At 42.7% G+C, this 12,229-nt stretch overlaps 1 protein-coding gene across 2 annotated transcripts in view; it reads left to right on the plus strand.

The window, feature by feature from the left end:
• Positions 1 to 11,618, plus strand: part of LOC125447058 (casein kinase I) — an 85,178-nt gene extending 73,560 nt beyond the window's left edge. For both annotated transcript variants that reach the window (XM_048521131.2, XM_048521132.2), the window contains exons 9-11: positions 1,461 to 1,600; positions 4,238 to 4,299; positions 6,726 to 11,618. In XM_048521131.2, coding sequence (XP_048377088.1) covers positions 1,461 to 1,600; positions 4,238 to 4,270 — 173 coding nt within the window. In that variant the 3' untranslated portion in view covers positions 4,271 to 4,299; positions 6,726 to 11,618. The remainder of the gene's footprint in view (positions 1 to 1,460; positions 1,601 to 4,237; positions 4,300 to 6,725) is intronic.
• Positions 11,619 to 12,229: the final 611 nt, after the last annotated feature.

A 12,229-nucleotide genomic window follows, 5' to 3' on the forward strand; every position in this document is an offset into this window, starting at 1 on the left:
TTAGCTCAGAATAGCGTAATATAGTTCTTGGTTCAGATGAAAGCAGTATCGCAGTAGATAAGGGGAGGTGATGGCCTAAGTGGTATTATCACTACCTGGGTCTGTGCAGATGGCCCAAAGTTCAGGGGACCGAGGTTAGAATCCTGCCACTGCAGATGGAGGAATTTGAATTCAATAAAAATCTAGAACCAAGAGTCTAATGATCGTGAATCTATTGCTGGTTGTCATAAGAACCCACCTAGTTCATAATGTCCTTTAGGGAAGGAAACTGCTGTCCTTACCTGATCTGATCTACATGTGACTACAGACCCACAGCAATGTGGTTGATTCTTAACTGCCTTCTGAGCAGTTAGGGATGGGCAATAAACTGTGGTCTAGCTAGGGATGCTGTGATCCAATTAAGGGTATATAAAAGAAACTTCAAGAATATATGAATCAGGAGATGAAGTAGGCCATCTGGCCCCGCATGCTTGCTCTTGTTAATCCTGATTGTGGCCTCAGCTTCTCTTTCTGCCTCCCCTTTCCCTTTTGTGCTTTTATTAGTCAAGAGCATGTCTAGCCTTCCTCAAATATTCAGCCCAGCTCCACTGCTGTCTGGGTTAGAGTTCCGCAGACACTGAACTTGCTGTGAGAACTTGCTTGTTATACACTTCCACTTTAAATGAAAACATCCTCAGTTTTGCAAGTGTCATCCAGGGATCTATTCCAAGGGAGGTATGTTTTCTGGTGTCCCGGTACCACCGGATACATCAAAATTTTGGTGAGGGCAGGGTGGTACACTGTAGGTGATGCAGCGGTTGGCCCTCTGAATCAGTGATTCCAAAAGTCATCGCACCCTCAAACTGTTAATAAAATACAACTATATAAGTGGGAAGCAGCTCTTAATTGAGTCACAAGTTCCCACTTCTGTGTCAGAGAGACCAGTCAGCACTTGCTGAACTGCAGCACAAAGTATTTTTATAGATTATTTGCTTAAGGTTGTGTAATAAGGATTTAAAAACTTGAGTGCAGCCGTTCTTTTTTCCTCCCTAGCGCTAGCTGTTGACTGTTGGCGTTGAAGGTTCCACCTACATGCATGCTCCCCTTGGCTTGTACATCGAGTGATTATGGAAAGACCATGTGACGGATCTTTTCATTTGTGAAAGAAAGGACAGGAAACATTTGTTGATCAAGCAGCGTAGAGCGAATGTGGAAAGCTTAGTTCTGAGGGAGGTCCTGATACACAGCATTTTTTCCCCGAAAAGCCACCAATGTATGTAGACTAGTGTGAAGTGGCTTAGAGGTTTTCACCTCAACTATCGGCTCAGTACCAGTTCCTCCCTGCAGGATCAGCCAAGCAAAGCATTCCAGTTAAACAATAGCCATCGTCGTCTAGTTGCAAAGCAGAAAGTTAAACCTTTTCTCTTTTCATTGTGTGGCAAAAGGCAGTTTAACAAAGTGCTTTTCTCCTGTTGTTGCAGCCAATACCTCACCGAGACCAATCTCTCGGGCGGAGAGAGAGCGCAAAGTGAGCATGCGGTTACATCGAGGCGCTCCCGCTAATGTTTCTTCCTCTGATCTCACAGCCCGACAAGATGCTTCACGGATTTCAGCATCACAGGTAAGAGGGTTTTTGCCGTCCTTTCATCTGCATAAAAGTCTCCGAGTCCCTTCTGCTAGTTTGTTTTTAATTGATTTATTTGGGATTTTTTGGGTTGAAGTTTAGGGGAAATTGAGAAATATGCTGATAAGATGTCAGTGCCCCGTTTTGAGTCTAGCACTTGTATCAGAGCCTGGTAGGGGTGTTTGTAGTTCTTTTTACTGGGCAGGAGGCCTAGCTTAATCTGCAAAATGAATTTGATTTCACCTGCAATTTGATTTAAATGGTTTATGCTTTTTACGTCTGCAAAACTAACCAAACTAGAAGCTTAACTAATGACACAAAAGTCACAAACTTTGTATGTTAGTAGTTCTGTTAGTAAAATAGGAGACCTGTCATGCTTGCACAATCAAGCTTCCAAACCTATGCTGACACAAGGACCGAGGCACCTGATCACCACTGCAGCTCATATAAGACAGTAATATTGACTTTTCTGATCTTTGTGCCTCTGGAAAGCTAGTTAAAGCTCTGGGGAATATTGGAAGGAAGTCTTACAGTACCCCCTGCCTCTGAGCCACAAGGCCTAGGGTTCAAGTCCCCTCCTAGGATTTGATGCACAAGGAAGATGTATTCTGTATGTGATCAAATAGGCTGAGTGGTGACCTCCAAATCCTTCCGATATATTACAGTGGCAGGCTGGTCACTGGGTGAAAAGAACATCCTCTACCACCCCATTGCTCTAAACCGCACCAGTGCGCTTAAAAAGCACATGTTGATCTTGAGTGAATTGTAACACCACTATCAGAGAATCCATGACTCGAACTAACAAAAAACTGTGTTGCAATTTTTATTATTTTACAAAGGGTTGCTTATTTTTGTTGCTGTTGTCGAGGTTTTTATTGACTTCTGCTGGACTTGTCTCATTTGGTGATTGTTGCTATCTGGTGACTATGCTAATGGCTATCTCAGCTGGTTTGTGATATAGTGATGCTAAGGTGATTAATGCAGGTTCAATTCCCATATCACTGTGAATGCCCTGCCTTCTTAACCTCTTCTGAGATGTGGTGATCCTCTAGTTAAACTAGCCCTGCTGGTCATCTGGTAACTTTACTAAGAAGAGACGGTAGGTGCTGGTGAGACATTGACTAGGTGGCCTTCACTGCTTGATCCTGTTCAGCAAGAAATGGCCATTTTACCTCCTTGGTAAAACACATCTCTAGTGCGTGGCTAATTGTAGCAGGTTCACATGTTCTGTCAAGCAGTCGGTGGAGGGACAGCATTTTTTAAAAAGCAGCAGCAAATGCTTGAAAGTACTTGAGTCAGGCAGCATCTGTGTAGAGAGCAGAAACTGTTTAATGTTCCAGGTTAATCACCTTCTGTATATAGATGCATGTTTGAGTGTTCCCAGAATTTTTTCTATTTTCAGCATCTGTAGTAACTTTGCTTCTGTCACCATTTGGTCATTTTCATGCCCCAGGTGCGTGCAAATTTTTTTGTTTTTATTTTGTTGCTTTGTAGGACAGAACATGCCAACAGTGGTAGTGGTCTCCGATACATTAGAGACAATTAAGCGACTCTTGGATAGGGGCATGGATGATGTTATAATGTAGGATATGCAGAGTACTTTGATCTTAGCAGGATAATAGGTCAGCACAACTTTATGTTCTATGAGAATTAATCTGCTGCGTAGATCTTTTTATAACATCTTTTATTGTCAATGCCTATGTAGTGAGACCTGGGCACCAAATAAGTGTCACAGCTCTTTGGGGCCCTCTACTGGCCTACTCCAGAGTTGCTGCAGCAAAAAGGCAGAAATTTGATGGCTAGATAACCTAGCTGGCTTTAACTAGGTAATGAATTGGATTGGGATGTGTTTATCTATTGTTGCATGCTTACACACATGGGGAATATGTGCACACGACTCCACTTTCCATTTCAAACTCTAGTATTCTCCTGATGGAAAGTGCACATTTTTGGTGATGTTGGCATGGACTCTGGAAGATGGTCCAGCAAGTACTTAATAATTAACAATCCTCCTGTATTTTTGACCAATTCCCTAGTCTCTCTGTGGCCACCATGTTCTTGCAGCTGAACCTGATTCCTCCAATTAAAATTCAATAGATTTTGGTACAGTTCTCCAGGCAGAGTAAGAACGCAGCTTGCCTTCCCGTATAGTTCCTTCCCTCGTCCAGGAACTCAGACTGGGCATTAAACCGTGACCCTTTTTTAATCTTTACATTTTCTAACACTTCGGGCTGCTGGAGGACATTCAGAAGTACATCACCTGGTATAGAATGCAGAACTATCTCCAGTAATGTCAAGCTACAAGTGGGCAAGATACCTGACTCATGGGTGAGGGTGGTGGCTATAAGGAATTGTCAGGGTAGGGTGGGTCATTTGGCTCATATCAGTAAGAGAACAATAGACGACAAGGTGTGGAGCTGGATGAACACACTAGGCCAAGCAGCATCCGAGGAGCAGGAAAGCCAACATTTCGGGCCAAGACTCATCAGAAATGTAAGAGAGCGATGTTTTCTTTCTCGTTGAGTTGACAGGAGATTCAAATTCCTGTTCATTGTTTGCTTCTCCATTGACAAAGTTTATATTCCTTTCAAGAGGGTTATCATTGCATCCACGATCTGTTCATTTTCTTTACAGACCAGCATGCCCTTTGAACATCTGGCAAAGTGACTAGGGTCCCTAGACCAGCAGGTAGTTTGGTAAGTGGCTGTTTGGTTTAATTCATGATTCCTGCAAAGTGCAGACTTACTCTGTTCACTTTCTTTTTTCCTCTTATTCTTGTGTGGGATGAGAGTGTCCCCAACAAGGCTGGCACTTGTCGGTCCCTAGTTGCCCTTGAACTGGTTGGCTCTGCGTAGCCCATCTCAGAGTGCAATCACAAGTCACTGCTATGAGACTGGACCTGTATTTTGCATGACCAGGGAAGAACAGTAGGTTTCCTTGTATAAGTGGCATTTAGTGAATGGAGCAGGTTTATGCAGCAATTAGCAATGGTTACATCATGATCATTAAACCAGCTTTTAATTACAGATTCACCATGTGCCCTGGGAGGAATTAAACCCATGTCCCCAGAACATTAGCCTGGGCTCTGGATTATTGGTTAAATGATATCACCACTTCATTTCATCACCACATTCCTTGCCTGTACTATCTGCCCGTACAAATTATGTAAGGAAGTTCCGTTGTTTAAAGATACTTAACTTGGTTTAATATCTGATAACGAGCAGATTGTATTTAAGGGGAAGCTGAATAAGCATGCAGGGGAAAGGAATGGAAGATTGTGAATATGGTAAAATTAAATAGTTCTGGAGGAGGTTAGTATGGAGCTGTTAGACACGTCTGTTTCTGTGCTGTGACCTGGACGCGAATTGCACGTTTTCAATTTTAGTTACTGTAATATAAACATTGTTTTCTTTGGCAAGTTGAGACAGAGCAACAAATGTAGCCTTAATCTAAAGCAAAGATTTAGAAAATTAGTTCACCTTAAACCGCACCCCCCCACACCACCACCTCCTTAGTCTTGAAGGTTTTTCTCCAACACACTGAAAACTGCTGTTAGTAAGCTGTTCATGTTGGAAGGTTTTAGGTTCAGTCTCTTGTTCTGCACCAAAGGAGGCTGGTACCCTTTCAAGATTTAAAAGCCACCCAGATTGAAACCTGAATAGGAAGGATTTAGAGGAATGTGGGCTAGATACTGGGAAATGGACTAGGATAATTTGCGATATCTGGTCAGCATGGACTGGTTGAACTGAAGGGTCTGTTGTCATGCTGTACATCTGACTGCCCTGATATGTAGCTGCAAGTACTTGTTCCCTGCTACTGATGTCCAATTCCAGCTGTGATTGGGTCTTCTTTCAGCCCTGTCAATGGAACAGGAGTTGTATACCATTTAGCTCCTCAGTGCTGATCTGTGAACTAATGCCATCTTTGACCCATATTCCTTAATACCATTGACTAAGAAAAGCCTGCCAAACTCCAGTGCAAAACGGACAACAAACGTAGCATTAGTTACTATTTTGTGGGAGCGATTTCCAACAATCTTTGTGTTGGCTACATTTGGGAGGGATCGCAAAGTAAAAGTTATGTAAAGCGCATTGACTATTAGCTGGGAAGCTCCTCTTCTCCCTTGTACTTTAGCAGGTGTGTACCTCATCGAATAATAAGGTCTATTATGTTCTGGCCTGATTTTCACAGGCTGTATTTAATCTGAGCTTCCTTCTTGCCTCTTCACTTGGAATTGTGGATTCCTTGCTGAAATATGATTCGTTGTTGGGCTGTTTTTTTTTTAAATGGCCATTGTTTGAGTCTTGCCTGTTGGAGATAGACTTGGAGAAATAGTAAGTTGGTGTGGGGGGTGGCGTGCGCGGTGTTGGTTAAAGTGGGCTAATCTTCTGAACCTTTGCTTGAGATTAAGGCTACATTTGTTGCCCTATCTCAACTTGCCAAAGAATGCAATGTTACAGTTGCTCCTTGTCTCTGTTGACCCTTTCTCTGTTTCATCTCTGCTTGTCAGGGGAGGCCTGTGTCAGGAATTGCAGGGAGAGGACTCAGCAGCATGAGATAATGGTGACCCCCCCCCCCCCCCCCAATTTAGTCAGGCTGTTTGGAATCTCCAGGACAAGAAGTGGAAACGATCCTCACCCACACCTCCATTAGCAGTGGTTAGGCGTTGATTAGGAAGAATTAGTTTTTCCACTTGCTGGCATCTCTAAGGGCCCTGGTCAATCACAGATGTCGTTTAAGGGCTTTAGCTGCTTGGACCTCGTGGAGCTGCTGCTCACTGAGCTTAGTAGCAGTGTGGACAGAGTTAAGGAATTGAAAGCCAGGCAGAAAACCAAGGAAAAGCTGTACTGTGTTAGAAACCTGGGCAGAGATGCATAGGGAGTGGAGTTTATGGAATAGCCTTTTTAGTGATGTGACAGTACAATTTAGAGGTTGGTGTATCGATGCTGTTTAACCTTCTGTTTCTCCACTGATGCTGCCTGACCTGTTGATTTTTTTTTCCAACTTGTCATTTTTGTTCTATCACAGATGCTGGAAGCTTGAAATTGTTTTGTTTTTGTGGGTGCACTTTGGTTGAGATGGTGCTTGAGTAACATTGAACTTCCTTTCTCCTGCCTGCCAGATTCCTTCGCTGACTTTTGCCAATGACGGAGCGACCTCTCCAACATTGACCACTGCGATGGAGCCTTCAGGGAGGATATCAGAACAGGGCTCGTATTCACCCACTATTTTATTTGTGCGAGAATAGAGGATGAAACTCCTCAATCTCAGTCTGAGCACGTTTTCAATGATCTTGTGTCACTCACCTCAGATTTATTATATACTTTCTTTTCCCCCACTCCCAGTTTGCTTGGAAGTTTTCTTTTCCTAGAAGAAAACCCGGATTTAATTTCTCCTCCATTTTGGAAAGAAGTTCTCCCTCTTACCCTCAAATAGTCAACGACTTTGAGCTTCCCACCATCAGTTATAAATAACCTAACCCCGCAACTACTCCTTTCAAACGCCACCCTCCCTCCCCTTCTCTGAGTGTGCACTCACCTCCCGATATACAGTTAATGGTAGGAGGTGAAAGAAAGAGGAAACAAGACATTTTTTTTAAAAAGGAAAACTGGTTTTTGACGAGCTCCTTTTGGGACACACTAGTCTGTCCCAGTGATGCCAAGTCTGGTCATTTTCGTAGACTAAAATGGGGGCACCCCCACAGCCGTTTAGCAACCGAGCACAGAGGCAGCATAGCCTTCGATGCCTTGTACTGTAATCATGGGCCACTGGTCAAAACGGCCCTTTTGAAATTGCCCCTTTTCAGATGACTGCATTGGGATTCATGTATATAAGGGATTTGTTTTCAGCCGTCTAACCCTCCTCTGTTCTGGAAAAAAAACCATATTTCAATCTCCTTTTCTCCATTTCCTGTCATACAGATATTAACATCATAGCCTATTATCTGTATGCAAGGTGACTAGATCTTCATGTTTTAAACTCTTGCATATACCTTTTTTAAAAAAAAAAGCAACCTGATTTTTAAAAGAAGCTCTATTCCTGTGAAGGGATTGGGGGATATCTCTCAGCAAGCACTCATTAAAGAGTGTGAGTCCAATCACAACTGCTTGTCCTTTCGTGTCAACTATATATATTTTATATATATTTGTGTGTATGTATTATAGTATATATAGTGTTGACAAAACCAGTGGCATGGAACCGCCTTGGCTGCTAATTTCTGAAGAATGTATATATTTATTTTTGTCTGATTTTTTTTTTAAAGCTTTATAGTGTTCTGTTTGCCGTGTTTCCTTTTTAAAAGGAAGGTAAATTTCAGTGGTGGGGGGGGTGGTGTGCAGGAAAATCTGGATGAATGTTTCTATTCCAGGTATAAGACTCCAGGGCCACATTCCTGTTTGCCAACCCCACCTATTGATCTACGCAGGTTTTAAGGATGTTTAGGCAAACTGATACTTAATGTTTGTTTTTTGTTAGTAAAGGGGAACTGTTGTGATTTTGATTTCCCCCTCAGCGAACATCGTGGTCATTTCCTCTGACTGCTTCTCTGTGGTAGCATTGGATGGATCTGGGGTCTGTACTTAACTACCTAAAGGGATATATCTGAGTGCATCCTTCTGCTGCAGAGGTGACAGATCTGGCAGTTCTGAACTGCATAAAGATCTGGAGACGGTTTTGTAGCGAGAGAAATTTAATTTGAACCCCTTTTTAGGTGTCAGCCAATGTGGCCTCCTGCTTGTCTCCTTCAACCCAAGCCTTGAATGCAGTAGCTCCAAAGACTGTTATGTTATCCCTGAAAACCAGGTTGGAGCATATGGTGGCTTCATTCAGCCTATATCTTTTGGAGGGAAGTGGCAGGGAAGATGGGATGACAGTGCCCCGCTGCATTTAGGGCTAAATAGCAAAGTTTTGGAGGGAGTATGTTGGCCTGTCAATGCAGTGTTGGGGCTTGGATTCCATTCACTGCTCCAGATCAGTGCCAAATGGTCAGACTCTGGCCATAGGTCACTACCAGTGGCCTGCTCCCCAGATCCCTTGCATGTCAATACTCATCAGTATTGCCTTTTTTTAAAGTAGTTTTTTTTCATGTTGCACAACCGTGCTTATAAGCCACTTTCAGCTGATCAGAAATATTCAGTGCTAAAGTTTAGTAATGTTTATTTGAGATAGAGGACTGAATAGAATAGGGGTGGCTACCAGTAGAGAGGAAGCACTCATCAAAATACCTGCCAAAACACATACCTGTTGAACCTTTTTAGGTGAGGTAGTGCAGAGACGTGACTGCTTCAAGCAAGATCCAAAGTAGTTGGAGGAAAAAAGCATTATGCTCCAGAGTGCTGAATTATTTGTCAGCTTTAGCACGCTGATGTGTTTACATTGTTTTGTTTTTAATTTTAACTAGACCCAGGCAATTGCTAATGGGGACTACTTCGATGCAGGTGTAAATGTGTGAATAACTGTTGTGTATGTGTGCCGTATGCGTGTCTTTTTCCTCAAGGTGTTCAGTGAAATTCTTACAAATTCAGCAGCCAGAAATGCGAAGGAAAGCTCAGCCAAACTTACAAGGCCCCTTGGGAATTTATACCCAGTTGAGCAAGGCTCGAGGATAGCTTTTCCAGGCACCAAAAGGTGTGGGGGTGGGAAATGTGCCTCAGTGTTGTCTTTCAGAAAGCGTTCCTGTGGGCATGGGTTGGTGCTACTACCTCTTGTATCAAGGAATTGGTAAGATTTCCACAGCTTCTTCCAAATTATTGTCTGCACTTCCGTAGGATGGGGTAAAAAAGGGAGGAAGTTGATCTGAGGAAACATGTCAGGCATATTGAATATAAGCAGAGTAAAATGTGACCCCTTGATTGCAAATCTGTCTCACACTGGCCTGATTTTTGACAAACCTGTTCTGAACATGGGCAACAACTGTGGCAGGTGGCCTAGCTTGGTACATTGGAAAATACTCTGAATGCAGCAGCAGCATTCTCTTTACCACTAGAATTCAGTTCCATCTTATAGTGACTTACTCGGAAAGGGAGGTAGAGAGGAAGAAAGAATAGAGTTAAACAAGTCTTCTCCCCCCCCCCCCCCCCCCCCCCCCCCCGCCCCCAGCGCCCATAAGTTCTTCTTCCAATGTCAGCGTTTATTGGGCTTATTGCACACCTGGGGCTGAGTAGACGCTGGGTGTCTCTCTTCCCCACTGCCTCTTGGATTGTGGAGAATGCTGTCCCAGAGTGTGGGGCTCCGGGTGTCTGCCCATGGTGGATTGGGAACTGGTGACTAAAATCTCCTTTGGAGCCAAACACAAATGGGTGCATTTGTAATGCTTTGCAGTTCTGGAAGTAGCAAATAATTTATTGTCCACTCCTGGGTACTGCCCTTCAGGATACGCACCTGTTAGTTCACACTTCGTAACATTTACCCCAGAGTGAAATATAATTACATTTCATTTCCTTCTGTACTATAAACTTGAATGTTACTTTCTTTTTGAGATATTAACTGTGCACCAATGCTAACATGCCCCTTGACGACTCTTTTGGTTTTATATTTAATACATACGATTCTTAAGTTATTTTCCCATGGATTTTTTAACATTGGTATTTCATAAATAACTTTTGAGATTTTTTGTATTTGTGTACATAGCAAGTTTTTTGATTGTAAAGTGAAAACTGTTGCTTCTTCAGTACTGACGTCAAACAGTGTAACATAGTTTTAATTTGTGCAAAAAGAGGGTGTGGGCAATTGGGGAGGGCAGCATCAAACAGTCAGCATATCCCTTCATAAATAAAATGAACGAGAATCTAGGTTGTCCATCTCTACATAATAGCTTTGAATGTCATTCCTTCACTAAGAACGATGGTGTATTAATCCAAATCAGGGTTTGGGGTGAAGTTCTGTCCCTGCTGAATGACTGGGTAGTGCTGTGTTTTTAATGCTGTTTTTCATTTTAAAACTCTGCTGTCCTTTTGATTTTTTTTTTCGTTTGAATACTCTATCTAAATTGAACCTGGAGGTAGAGGTTCCAGGCCTGAACTTTAAATGGAGCTTTCGTCAGCTGTGAGCAGTCGTTCCTATTGTTTTAACTACTTGCCCCTAAAAGAAGAGGAAGACCAGTCCTGTGCTTTTAATGGTTGCTGGAATCGTGAGAGCAAAACCGAGTCGTGTTGAAAAGCAGACCTCGTTTTTCAGTGGCAGTGGCTGCTGCTGTTTTACTGTTTTTGTACTCCCCGAGGATTGGCAATATGCATGTTGTCATTTATGTTGGGTGCCAGCACTTGTCAAACCGAACAGAATGGCAAAACCTGCTCCCACCCCTGTTGTACATTGTATTTATTTCACACTATCTTACGAATGTGTGTGCGTGTTTTATGGCTATTGACAAGATTTGGGAGGGAAGGGGCTGTTGGCAATTAGTGGCCTTAGACTTTTAGCTCAGTTCAGTTGCTTTCACTCCACTTTCAGTCTGTATGAAGAATGTGATGGTTGCTACCTCTGAGCTGATGTAAGGGGCAACACAATGTAATGTAATGGGTTTAAACTCCAGAAACCCAACAGTGATTTCTTTAATGAAGAAATCCTAGACGTGTTTACATGATACTGACTGCTTTTGGAGGTGAGACAAACACATTTTGTGTGGTTGGAGCGGGGGGGGAGGTGGGTTGGTAGAGGAAGTAAATGTTTTCAATAAAATAGCAAATGGCGATGTTGCGTAACTTGACTGTTGAGTGTTGCTGGCGATAATGTCTAGGTTTTTCTGTCTGTGTTAATTGGGGATTGTGGCTCTTTCCTCACTCTCGAGGAAATCCATCTAAATGTGTGAAATTTGGCTGAAATGTTTAAATGCTTTGAACTGCCCTCCCCACTGCCCCTTTTTCTTAAAAAAAAAGTGCTCTCTGACTTATTCCACATCAATGTCTAATGTACAGTTCTCTATTCCTGACACTATTTAACGTTATTTACAATGCAATTTAATATGGTTGTTATTTGTGTACATTTTAAAACTTATAAATAAAAGGGAGAGGAAAAACAAGTGGTGTCGGCTGATTGTTTGCTCAATCAAAATAGTTCTGGACTCCCCCAGTGCAACCAAATAAATCCTGCTAGACCTAATTCTGGATTTCCCAATGTAGTTGAGAAGGAACTGTTAAGGATTTTTTAACATTTATGCAGGGTCTCCAAAACCTTTTTACATTGTGACCCCACCTCATGGCTGGAAACTCGTGATCCCTAGGTGCAGATGTGATTAAAATTCTGACTAGCAGTATAGAGACCCAGTAATTTGGAAGAATGGTATTTGATGATTTTTCAAAATGGCACCTACCTCATTCTCAGTGAGCTGAGGCAGTTGATCAAATTTATACGTGTGCTGTGCTGCATCCAAATATGAAGTATTATGTAACTGGGATCGGAAGGGAAGGGTCCGCAGATCTGTAAAAGTCTGCGGTGCGGAATAGACAAGGTCACAAGGTTTCACAGCTTTTCAGAAGCCAACTGTTCTCACTGCATCAGGGACCAAGCCTCCAGCTCGTGTTTTTTTTTTAGGTTTACCTACAGTTTTTATTTTGAGGTGTGTGGGAGTGAGGGAATGAAGAGGATTTTACTGCCTCACTGATGACCGCTCAGTCAGCTCTCTATGGACTT

This window comes from Stegostoma tigrinum, chromosome 38, assembly GCF_030684315.1.
Source record: "Stegostoma tigrinum isolate sSteTig4 chromosome 38, sSteTig4.hap1, whole genome shotgun sequence".
Lineage (NCBI taxonomy): Eukaryota > Metazoa > Chordata > Chondrichthyes > Orectolobiformes > Stegostomatidae > Stegostoma > Stegostoma tigrinum.